Source organism: Cebidichthys violaceus, unplaced genomic scaffold (genome assembly GCF_023349555.1).
Source record: "Cebidichthys violaceus isolate CVI_PGR_0920_01 unplaced genomic scaffold, fCebVio1.0.p SCAF_607, whole genome shotgun sequence".
In the NCBI taxonomy this organism is placed as follows: Eukaryota; Metazoa; Chordata; class Actinopteri; order Perciformes; family Stichaeidae; genus Cebidichthys; species Cebidichthys violaceus.
In genome coordinates, this window is record NW_027176825.1 from 11,587 (window position 1) to 24,105 (window position 12,519).

The following is a 12,519-nucleotide window of genomic DNA, read 5'->3' on the forward strand; positions in this document are numbered from 1 at the left end:
CTCTTATTTATTTACTATTTCCTATCAACGATTTTAAAAACATCCTGTAACCCTTTGGGTCCAGTTTAATTTCCAATATTATGAACTGATAAATAAAGGTTTCTAAAGTGTCAGTTTTGAGTTTGACTCTGACTTCATGAATGAACCCCCTTACTGTAAACACTAATGTAAATGTGTTCCATAGATTGTGATGCCTTCACTGACCAGGAAATAATCGGATTACTCTGTGACCCAGCAACGGAGTTTTTCCAAAAGTCTGCAAACAGTGCGGATTATCTTAATTGAATTAATTCTCAATACACAGATGTGCGGCCGTTCACGCCGCGAGTTGTGGCAGCTGACCCCAGAGCAGCCGCTCCGTCGTGACGTCAGCGACGTATAAAAACAGCCCTGCTCTCAACAGGTCCATTTCAAACCAGAAGTCCACATCCTCGAGACGAAGCTCGCGCAAGGAAGAAAAGAGTCACCATGACGCAGTTTTAGGAGAACTTTCCTCACGGAGATCTTCCAGTCCGGGACGTTTTCTTTCACTGAACAACTTTTACTTCACCCCGAGTTTTTCCCCGTTTCCGAGGCCGCCGCGCACCGGTGTGATGCCCGCCGGGATGTTCAGCATAGACAGCATCCTGTCCGGCCGGCCGAGCTGCAAGGAGCCGCTGCTGCTGCACCGGAGCGGCCCGGTGGTGCTGTCCGCCGGCCTCACGGACTCTATCTACACCGATTACAACGGACTGTACTCGGCCACATGCGGTACTTCTCCCCCCGGCGTTCAGTCCGTGAACGGGACCAGGATAGGATATAACAGCTACTACTACGGACAGCTGCACGTCCAAGGCGCCGGAGGACCGCCGCCGTGCTGCGGCTCAGTGCCCGGCCTCAGCCCGCAGCAGTGCCCGTGCATCCCGGCAGGTAGGACAACCAAAGTCTCTTCATAATTTTACCAACTTCAATTATGGCGTGGAACTCCTAATTTAAGAGATCAACATAGAATTCCACACAAATAATTATTTGTACATGTTTTAAATGCATATTGCTCTTTGTTCTCTTATTATTTCCAGTTCAACGAGAGTAAAAATAGTTGAGGTTTAGTCATTGCACCAGGTCTCACTTTGATCCACAAATAGAAGACAATATACATGTATAATATAGTATTTTTAAAAGTGTGCTTTTTGAGGATGTCCTTAAATGTGTGTTTCTACGACATAGTTCCTTGCGAAAACACACAATATATAAATATTTCTGATTTTATGCCCAAAACAATTGCAACGTTAGTTTACGCATGAAGTCAAATCTGTGCATTCACACAACCGACACCAACTACTCGAAGATATTCTAATGTGATGCCAAATGCATGTGTGATTAAATTATCTCGTTCGTTTGATGACCCCAGTGCTGTTCGTATCCAGGATCGATGCCAGTCATTTCCAAACTGCTGCTTTACGCATGAACATAACAAACTCGTGTATTCGAAAGAAAAGATTGCTTCAAACGGGCAGCCCACAGTTTGAGATTAATAGAGTTTGTGGTTTTTAATGCACGAGCAACAATATTCACGTGCATAAAAAGAGACCAGTGTCACATCTGTTATTTTACGCACCAGCTGTAATCTGCGTACACAATCGAGGCCAGACTTTCCAATTAGCCGCATTACTTGAGAGCACTGTTTCAGGAGATAACGCTGCGGGAATTTGATTGCTCCAGATATTACCACCCTTTTGATGTGTCTCTCCGTCCTACCCGCCGTGCAGGCTACGACAGCCCGGGCTCGGTGCTGATATCTCCGGTCCCGCACCAGATGATGTCCTACATGAACATGGGTAGCCTGTCGCGGACCGAGCTGCAGCTCCTCAACCAGCTGCACTGCCGCAGGAAGCGGCGGCACCGCACCATCTTCACCGACGAGCAGCTGGAGGCCCTGGAAGGCCTCTTCCAGGAGACTAAGTACCCGGACGTCGGCACCCGGGAACAGCTGGCCCGCAAGGTCCACCTCCGGGAGGAGAAGGTCGAGGTCAGAGGCGCTTTGGCTTTTCATTCAGCTTCATATTCTGCTTCTTAGAATCATTTACAGTCCGGGAGTTTTGGGTTCAAAACAGGCAGAACAACATTGACCTACTCTCAATTTAGAGTTTAGTTTAGTTTAATGTAAAATTAGCAGGGTTATTACAGTAACACAGACATTATGATTATGATTATTATGATTATGATTATTATTATTATTATTATTATAATTATTATGTTGTGCCTTATTGTAGTCCGTAACCAATATGCACAACGGCCTATTGTGCATCTACAAAATGAAAAGGAAAAAGGAGGTGACGCAATTTAGCTTGCTTTAAAATAAGTACACGGTTGTTTAGCTACAAAAGTTAGTTTTTTGGGTTATTTTTTTAATTATTTTTCTTTGGTTCAACATTTTTCGGTGTGAATAAAACAAATAACAGACATTTACTATAGCAAACCAGAATATACATTAACCAACTTTAATAATAATACACATACTACTACTTCTATTAATTATTATTTCTATTATTATAATTATTATTATTAATCGAAGTAACCAAACTCAGCAGAATGTTACGGGTCCGTTATTTTAAGGTGGAAATATTTTTTTTAAATCACACTCAGTCTTGTCGCAGGTGACATCGTGATATGAATAATATTTTTTACATTACAGTAGTCTGTAAATAAATCAATACATCAATATATTGTTAATTAAGACAATAACGCACTGTAAATGACGTTGACGCAAATGTGTAATTTGCCGCCTATAATTAAAAGTGGCTTGCCAGTGAAACATTACAGAGAAATGTCCACATATCAACACACTATATACACATTAAATAATACAGGTAATCAATATACAATAAATGTGTTAGGCTGTGAAATAAAGTGAAAGGCTGTGGGGAAAACGAGAGGCGACTTTTGGCATTCATTCTGTCAAAGGAGACGCAGGAATCTCTGAGTGAAATCGTGACAGTGACTGTCTGACCGGGAATAACGAGGTTAGAAATAAAAGTAACGAAAAGAATAATGTCCTTTATTAAGCTTAGATGTTAAAACTGTGTTTTTTTATCACGTAGGTTTGGTTCAAAAACAGACGCGCGAAGTGGAGGAGGCAGAAAAGATCTTCCTCGGAGGAATCAGAGAACTCTCAGAAATGGAACAAAACGACCAAAACGGCTGCGGAGAAAACCCAGGAGGCTAAAAGCGAGGTGGACTCGGACAGCTGATAATACCGCGGACACGTGTGCGCGCGTGTGTGTACAGATAGCGAGAGGTGGCGTGGACTCGACGGCATGCTGGTGGTGGTGTGATGAAACGTGTTGCCATGTTGCACAGTTGTACATAATCTACATATTGACTCGGTGTCCGCTATTTATATTTAATTTAAGTTGTTGTGACGTTACGCACGCCAACGGGAGGACTGACTGACGTGTCTGAAATATCGTAATGTTATATGTGACATTTTTGTGGATATTAAATGTTGTAACTCTGGTAGCCCCCCCCCCCCCCCCCCCCCCCCCACACACACACACACACACACACACACACACACACACACACACACACACACACACACACACATACACACACACACACACACCGTTGTAACATTATTCATTGCGCTCAGCTGACCGCAGGGGAAACACGTGGAGACTGTAAAAACATGGAGAGGCAGAGGCTGAGCGCAGCATCACCTCAGAGCTGTTATGAAAAAATATGCCGCCATTTGTGTTTTGTTTTTTTTCATTTAGCAAAAATAAGCAAATTCTACGTAAAAGGACAACGAATATTCATTAAAATATAACTGAAACTTCAGCAACACGTTTTGTTTTTTCTCTTCGAGGAGAGACGTTGATGTTAGTGCTGTTTTTTAAACAGTCTTTTTGACAGATTCTACAATGAATGGTCCCGTTTTTTCACACTCCCAGTCTCTTTCTCAGAGCTCAGTGACCTGTTCATTGAACAAGAGGGACACATTAAAAGTCATATATGCAAACAGTGAATTTATATTAAATCAGATTGACGTCACCGAAAATAAATTAATGCTAACAAAGGTATCGCTGGTGCTGCGGCTCAATGACGCGCTATAGTATATATTGCCTTAAATTAGCAAACCCATCTCGGTCATGGTTTCCATTTTTGTTTTTATAAATAGAAAGTATATAACAAAATATTTAGCTTATTTTACATAGACTATAAGTTAAACTATGACTTTTTTTTTTAAAAGAATAATTTCTGAATCTCTTCATTATTTTTGTCGCATACAAATATGCAATGATGACTGCTGGCAAATGTGTATGTTGATGCCGTTCAATGACAAGTCTCTATTTGATCCTCTGATCTATAATAATAGACGATAATATACGGTAGCTAGAATATGTGTGTGTGTGTGTGTGTGTGTGTGTGTGTGTGTGTGTGTGTGTGTGTGTGTGTGTGTGTGCGTGCGTGCGTGCGTGCGTGTGTGCGCGCGCGCGCGTGCTTCATGAACTATGACTGGGACCCTTAACTACCTCACGCCACTGGTCACAGTCAAAGCTGATAAATGACATAAGTAAATCAGAGGGAAAACTACACGATGCAGCTACACTCAGGCAGCGCGTGGGGTGCATGTGACGGAGCAGTGTGGAGAAGAAGTGGACAGCGACGGACGAAGAGAGAGAGAAAGAACGAGAAAGAACAAGTGAAGCTATAGGTCATTTAAAGGGGGGGAAAAATCTGCAAAATTACAGATATGTTCACAACATGCTTATTGTTTGGAAAACGACAACTAGTCGTTGATTCTTTGCTTTAAAAAAATACTAATGGCATCTAAACATAAGCATGCTCTGTAAAGCAACATTAAATAAATAGAAATAGAAAAAAAGAAGTGTGAGGTGGCAGTAGCTCCAGTTACTCAGAGCAGCTTCATGATGATCAACACCAGCTGGAGCTCTGAGGAGATAGCAGCTGCAAAACAAACACCCCAGAAAGTGCTCAAAAATGATATTCATGAGTTATTATTCATTTAGTCTGAATTATGTAATGCATTTAGTTAACTCGTAAATTTAGGACTCAAAACAGCTGTTTTTCAACTATTTTGGAGATTTTCTAAAGCAGTTATTGTGCGTAACAGTAGATCTAATGATCAATACATTCAGCGGCCACTTTATTAGGTACAAATGGAGTGGAGTCCAATACAAATGTTCTGTCATTAAGTCCAAGTCCAAGATGCCTGTCTTCAGTTTTTATTGACACTGTCATTGATTAACTAGCATTAGAGCTCATAGACCCTCTCATGTTTGTAAATGAGGAGGAAAAAAAATAGAAACACATGACATTCAGTGACGTGCGGTGAGGTTCGTGGCTGGTGAGGCACTGACACTACATAAATCAGATTTACAAATATATGAACCCAATAGAGTAGCTTAAATCACCATTCAATTGGCAGCTTGCACATTGACTACTGGTTGTTTTTCATATCAGCATTATTTACACACACATAGGTAAGGTACATATTTGATTACACCGGGAGCGTGTGCGCCGCGATCTGCCCCACCGACCTGCCCCACCGGGAGCGTTTCAGAAGCGGAGCGCTCGCGGGCGCCACCCGCGAACATCGTGAGATTCCGCGATAATCTGTGTAACAACCACGGATGTATAAAGAGAACAACAAACACATAAAAGGTTACTTTACCTGTCCGACGTTGAATTGCTGTTGATTTGGTCATATTTCCTTGTTTTTTGAGACATGTTTAAGCTTGGATATAGAATCTTACATTCTTGTGGTCAAAGCAAAATATAAGAAGAAGAAAAGTGTAAAAGAAGAGCAACAACAGAACAAGCATAAACCCGACCCGTGGGCTCTCGCACGCCCTCTTTTTTGAGTCAGCGTTTGCCTCCCCTGTGTGCTTTTTCACTGCGGTTTCTGTCAGATCAGCAACACTAAATATGTTCTACACAGACGTAAAATACATTACCTATTCTATGTAAAGAAAGGACGTATACTAAAAGTGTCTACAAATATTACAATGGTGACAAACAATAAGAAAGCAAAAGGCACGTGCTCAACCCAGTTAGTGAGGGATTGCGCAATCTGAGGTGAGGCACAGTTCGTTGCTGCCTCACCTCACGTGTCTCCTCTGTTTGAACAGGACATGCGCTAATTCAGCGATTTTGATTATCAAAATGCTTGAAATGATTGGAATCATACAACAATTACATTTATAGCACAGATCAGTAGAGAAATATTAATATTTATTTTATTTTAGCATTATTTGTTTTTACTTGTCATGATGACAGGCGAGGCTCTGCCTCTCCTGACCGAACGTCCCTGCATGACGTAAAACCTCTCATGTCATTGCATTTACATATTTCCAACAATGTTAACTAAAGTCTATGATGCCCATGTCTATAATGCGCTATTAACAAAATTATAATCTGTTATAATCTGTTTATATCACTCTTTGATTATAATTATAGGCATTTATGAACATTCATAATGCTTTATAACAATAATCATCCCTAACCCTAACACATTACAAAGCATTTTATAATGACATAAGGTCAAATATCATAATACTTCATATTTTCTGGTCACTTGCTGACCTTTTCTTAGCTGGGATCATATTTTTATTTTATTATAATTCGCATAGTTGTAATAAAGTGAACAGAAACATTGTCAAGGTAGAATTTGTGGCAGACCTCTTGTATTGGATTGCAATAGATGGTACAGGTGTACCTAATAAAGTGGACACTGAGTGTACCTCACTGGCACAAAGAGTAAACAGAACAACAATATTTCAACCAAGTGGTAACAGCTGTGAATGTGTGGAGCCTGGACTGTTAAAAATGTTCTGTAGAACCACTAAATATTAGGTGTAGGGCTTTTAAAAATGGAGCTGCTAACTTTTACTTTCTAATTGAAAAAAAAGAAACAAGTTCACATCAGAGTATCAAGGGGAAATCAAACGCCCTTTAGTTTTCAACATAAGGTTCACTTGCATAATTTCAGATAAGAGCCACAGCTACTGGAATCCTTGTTAACTTGAGGGTAGTTCCATTCTACAATTTAAAATAATTAACATTTATTAAAATTTGGGTATTTTATAGGCTGATTTCAGTATTTTTAGACCCAAAATAGCAAACAATAAATAAAAAAATCCTAAGTCTTTTTTTTCCAACACTGTTAACCCGAACTAGTTGACTTTACTAGAAAATTGCGTGTAAACCCGTTGCCTCAAACCATTTAAGTTTTTACACATGGAGGAACTAAACAGGTCAAGTTGTGTTAACATAGAATGCAGTAGACATATTTAAGTCCACATTAGTAATTTTTACTCAAAATCATTAGTTCACTTGAATTATTTCTTTTCTTTAGTCTAAGTTTAATGAAATAGATATTTTAAGTTCAACATACATAAGCATATATAAACAAATCACTAATATAACATTATTTATTGCTACTTAAGAGCATTAGTTTATTTAAGTAATGTCTTTACTTTTAATAAAATGAATTATACCATTCGATTTTGAAAGATTTAATGCATTCTTTCAAAAAAATTGTACAATACATTTTAATGTTCCAATGTGTTTTATTTTTTCAAAACATTGCATTATAACTGTTAAAAACTGAAAACAAATTCCAACTTGCCGAGAGAAGGAATGCAGCATTACACAGTAACTGTGCCTTGTGAATGACTATTCACATACAGACAGGCATTTAAACTAAAATTCTCAATTTCAACTTGACTGGATAAGGACAGAGAAACTGGGTTAAACGTATCGAAACAACTGAACACAAATATGCAGTCCTGAGCATACACTGTAAAACACAAGTGGTGGAACATTCCTACTCCTCATTCAACATAGACTTCTAACATAATTCAAAAACAGTACCTTAGTTAAACATTTCCTGAGAGTCTTTGGTGACAAAAGGGGATTAAAACCATGTGAGGCTTGGTTTGGAGGGGCTATTAATACCCACGAGCTAGCAGACCCCCATGGTTGAGGTGTCTCTGCATATGAGACCTAAACATTATGTACAAATATGTTCACTACAGAACTACAATCCTAATAACAATACACTAGTACTGGAATGTAAATATTTTCCCTCAGACAGGTAGGAAAAAGAGGCATAGCGAAAACATTGTTAAATGCAGACATGGCTTCTTCTCACAGTAGACTTGACATACATTATTTACATTGCAAGCTGGTTCTTCAAGGTTTGTAACCTTGGTTTTAGTTCACTGTCGCCCAACGTGGCCTTCATAGACTTGGAGTAGTTCGGATGCAGTGCGTATGCAAGTCCAAACAGAAGGCACATAGCTTTTGGCAGGTTTTGAATGTTGTCCATCACAACTTCTCCTTCAATGATGATCTTCAACGAGACTGGACTGAGATGTAGGGAAGATGAGCACACAGCACCTTCTTTCTCAACGAGGATCCCAAACTCAATGTTGCGGAATGAGTCATCATCATCCGAGTCCTTAACAAATAATAATGTAAAAACACAATTATGACTTTTCTCATTAAATAACTATCAATAATGTTAAGTAATGTAGCCTAGTTACAGGAGAATCAGTCGCATGAGGGAAGGTGAAACTGTATTCTATAAAACTATGCTCACAGGGTTCATCAAATAATGGTGACAGTTGTAAATGATGCTGTGATGGTCCTTCTAGATACTCTTTCAGAAAGTAAGAGTTACTTACAAAGGCTGGTTTGTAGAAGTCTGTGGGACTGTCACTAAGGATTACAGTAAGCCCTCTCAGCACCAGTGTCCAAATATCAGTTGGCTCTGTAGTCTTTTGGGGAAAAACACAAGTTACACAGCTAGAATGACAAGAAATGATTGGTCTATAAGAAAGCTGAACCAACCAAAGACAATTTTGATTGTAACTAAACAGTAGCACTTTCTGTGTCATGTCAATACATCGGCTGTGAAAAACAATGCAAATGCATAATGGACATGTACCAACCTTGGTCTGTTGCCCAACGTTCCCTCTTTTAGATCGAAATATGTCGATAAGCCGAAGACTGTGCTGATCAAGGCTTTCGTATAATTCCTGCTTGAGGTTCTTGCCCACTATCCGGTTGGACTCCATGCACACCTGCAAAGTACAGAGAATGCTCCAGTATCACATTTCAAGACTAAATAATACTTTGCCAGTGGCCACCAGTGTGAGGTGAAGCCACCTGCAAAGTAGTGCTGGAAAAACACCCATAAATGCCCTTGCTGGATTAGAAATGTTCTTTCTTTAGTTAATTAATTAGCCTCCTTGTTCCATCCCCAACCACATACAACTGACCAATATCCCACCCGTCATACCTTCTCTTTATTGGCCTTGGCAAGAGACATCAAATCATCAAAAGACACCACCTCTTTTCTTCTCAGTGCAAACGTCAGATCCATCTTCTGTTTCACAAGTTGTCCATTTGGTGGTGTTCTCTTCAGCATTTCATCAACCATGTCTTCAAACCAGTTATGAACTCACAATATTTACACTTCCACTGCATCTTCACAAGAACCTGTAAAAACAAGAAGAAGAAAACTATTAGCTCAACAACCCAGTTCCAGTAACATTAACTCCACTGCAAAACGTCAACCAGCCTCTGCTAATAACCAACTAATGACCTCATGCTAGCTAAGTTACTGCTATAAATTAAATAAATAACTCCTGTGCAACCTAACCAAACACCATTTTGAAAAGCTTGCGTAACTTTATCTTATCGTCAGCTAGCTTAAAACACAGCACATGCAAACACACGTGTAAACTGAACCCCACAGAAAATCGTCAGCATGCTAACACTCAGCTAACTTTAGCTTTTAGCTTACTTTTTGAAATAAATGCTCCCAGAATGATATCTAACGTTACAGTTAATATGGTGAGAGTTACACACTCACCATTCCACTTGGTGTAAAGTTGTTTCCGAAATCCCGCAGCTCCATCAAAGTCAGGTAAATTACGCGGTTGGACGCAGGACAAGCGGACACCTTTGGACTCGTCACTGCGCTGCACACGGCACTAATACTTAATCGAGTGAAATTCAAAACGGGCCCCTCCCCCCCTTACGGAAACGTAACATACTAAGTTATCTCAGCTAAACATGATCATTGCACTCAATATTTCAGCTGATTAGTGCAAACTACTGAATAGATTTAGTAATGACACAGTTGTTTTACAAAACATGAAAGTACAAGTAATGACCACTTAACAGTTTAATTTGAACAAAATTTGGGTTTACAGTGAACTGGCAGTGTGCACTGAAAATGTTGTGTTGGATTTACTTAATTTTTTATAGGTAAGTGGTTGCACAAAATAAATGTATCTAAATCCATATATATATTTTAAGTTGACTTTACTTAATTTATAGTCATAATTTTACCTCAACTATTTTGAGTGAAGTTTGCTCACTATGTTCATGTTTAGTATATTAAAATGTATTATGTAACCTCAATTACTATTTACCTATTTTGTTTTTGTAGATTCAGATCAATTTAATGGTTTGATTTCTACAAACTAAAATTAAGTTTGATCTAATTAAACATTTTTAGCTATTACTAGTATCTTAACTTTCAATAAATTCCATGTTTACACAAACGAAGCAAACAAAATACTCACTTTTTACAACTTTATTATCTTCATTACCAGCAATGTAAATCAGTACATTTACTCAAGTATTGTACTTATGTAAAAATACAAGGTACTTGAACTTTGCATGAGTGTTTCTATGTTCTGCTACTTTCCACTTCTCCTCCCCTATCTCAGAGGTAAATATTGTATTTTTAACTACATTTGTCTGAAAGCTTTAGTTTATTTTCAGATGAAAATAAACTAAAGCTCTATTGTGCATTTACTTTTGATTGTGCAGTAAATGTAAAAGTAAATTTTGATGAGAATACTTAATGACAACACTTTTACTTACAGTAAGTAAGACTTTGAATGCAGGACATTTACTTATCAGTGCCATTGCTAACAAAATAAAACAATGCACCAGTACCATAGCTGCATGACAGCAAACACATACATCAAAAGGATGCATTGAGTGAATATAATACCCAATGTCTCACAAAAACAAGCCCCTATGTCCAGGGTTCACACGAGTGTTAATAAAAACAGTTCAACACACGTTTTTCAGCTTGCAACATCTTCTTAAACTGCATTTCACATATAGAAAATGTTCTCCTTCACCTCCAAACCAGAAATAATGCAAACAGGGTTCACATGAACGGCTGAAGAAATCCACCAGTCCAACACTGATTTTGGTCTTTGGTCAAAGTACTTTGAGGGAAAGCAAGAGCACTTTCTGAATGACTTCATGTGTTCAGTGCGTAGGTGACTCCTGGCCTCATTGTAAGGAGCTCGAGCTACAGATCCAATGTTGTCCAGAATGATTACTCCTTCAGCATTAATGTCAATGTCATCATAACGTCCAGCTTCTCCACCCTCGTTGTTGATGACATGTATGCACATGGTGGATATCTTCAGGTCTCTCAGGATGTCGTCTCCTTGATGTCCTGTACACTGAAAGAGAATATGAGAAAAAAGAAAAATGTGTTTGTTATATATTTAATTACATACAGACAACAGTGGAGTATGAGGTTAAATCAGCATTGTTTTCGTTACTCAAAATCACAGACATTTTCTATACCTATTCAACAGAAGTGAACTGAGTTCTTTGTGCTGTCGCAATGACTTTGTTGTAACTATTAGTGATATTAGAATCTTAAAACATTTTCTGTAATACAAAACAGTACATGTGGCTGGCATATGCAGTTACATTGACTTACCATATACTCCCGAATGAGATGCCCATCATCTTCCTCAAGTGGGATGCCTAGAGGATGGCAGCCCTTTAAGGGTTGAAAGCACTTGTCACCTGTATAAAAATAATTACAGTTGTTGAAATATCCCTCAAAACATCAATAATTACAAAAAATGCCTAGAATATACATCAGACCTTAAAAAATACACTGACCTCATTATACATTCTCTTAATGGACTGCGCTCTTTAACTAAAGAACGTTACTAAATTGTGACTTTGTTTTCATGAAATGTCAGAGGTCTGAATGTGTAGAGAGATAGCACTATTATTTAGATTCTATTCTAAATCTAAATAATCCAGGCTGTTCTTGAGGTCTTCAAACTAGAGACTCTATTCTACTATGTACATTTCATAAAGTTGCTCCAGAGAATATGAATATTTGTATACAACATTGTGTACACATATTTACCTCTTGCAAGATTGCCAGATGTTTGGCTAGTTTCTGGACAGAAACACCCCCTTCTTCTGGAAAACGGATGTCCGATTGGGTAAATGGCTGCCCAACTGCACCATGAAGGTGGTTTCAAGTAGGATTGTGATGTGCTGGAATTCTGCATTTATCTGTTTTACACAAAAAACAACGGAAGACAAAGAGCACTGTGTAAAGATATATTCACAAATTGACCTCCTGATTAACCAAGACAGTCTTTGATAGCATGGATATTGGTGTACAGTGTGTTCAAGTCGAACATATTCCTATTAATCTAAGGT

General features: G+C 38.7%; 1 protein-coding gene and 1 long non-coding RNA gene across 2 annotated transcripts; one reads left to right on the forward strand and one right to left on the reverse strand.

Annotated features, from left to right (window-relative positions):
* The first annotated feature begins 593 nt into the window (after nucleotides 1–593).
* Nucleotides 594–3,495, forward strand: LOC137890012 (homeobox protein goosecoid-like). The gene is made up of 3 exons (XM_068734087.1): nucleotides 594–909; nucleotides 1,749–2,008; nucleotides 3,081–3,495. Exons 1-3 carry the CDS (start codon nucleotides 594–596, stop codon nucleotides 3,228–3,230), a joined length of 726 nt encoding a protein of 241 aa, XP_068590188.1. The 3' UTR covers nucleotides 3,231–3,495.
* A 7,142-nt stretch (nucleotides 3,496–10,637) lies between these two features.
* LOC137890013 (uncharacterized) lies at nucleotides 10,638–12,364 on the reverse strand. Its single transcript, XR_011105266.1, has 3 exons — nucleotides 12,218–12,364; nucleotides 11,774–11,862; nucleotides 10,638–11,507 (listed from the first exon to the last, which is right to left on the reverse strand). It is a non-coding gene; the product is annotated as an uncharacterized lncRNA (long non-coding RNA).
* Nucleotides 12,365–12,519: the final 155 nt, after the last annotated feature.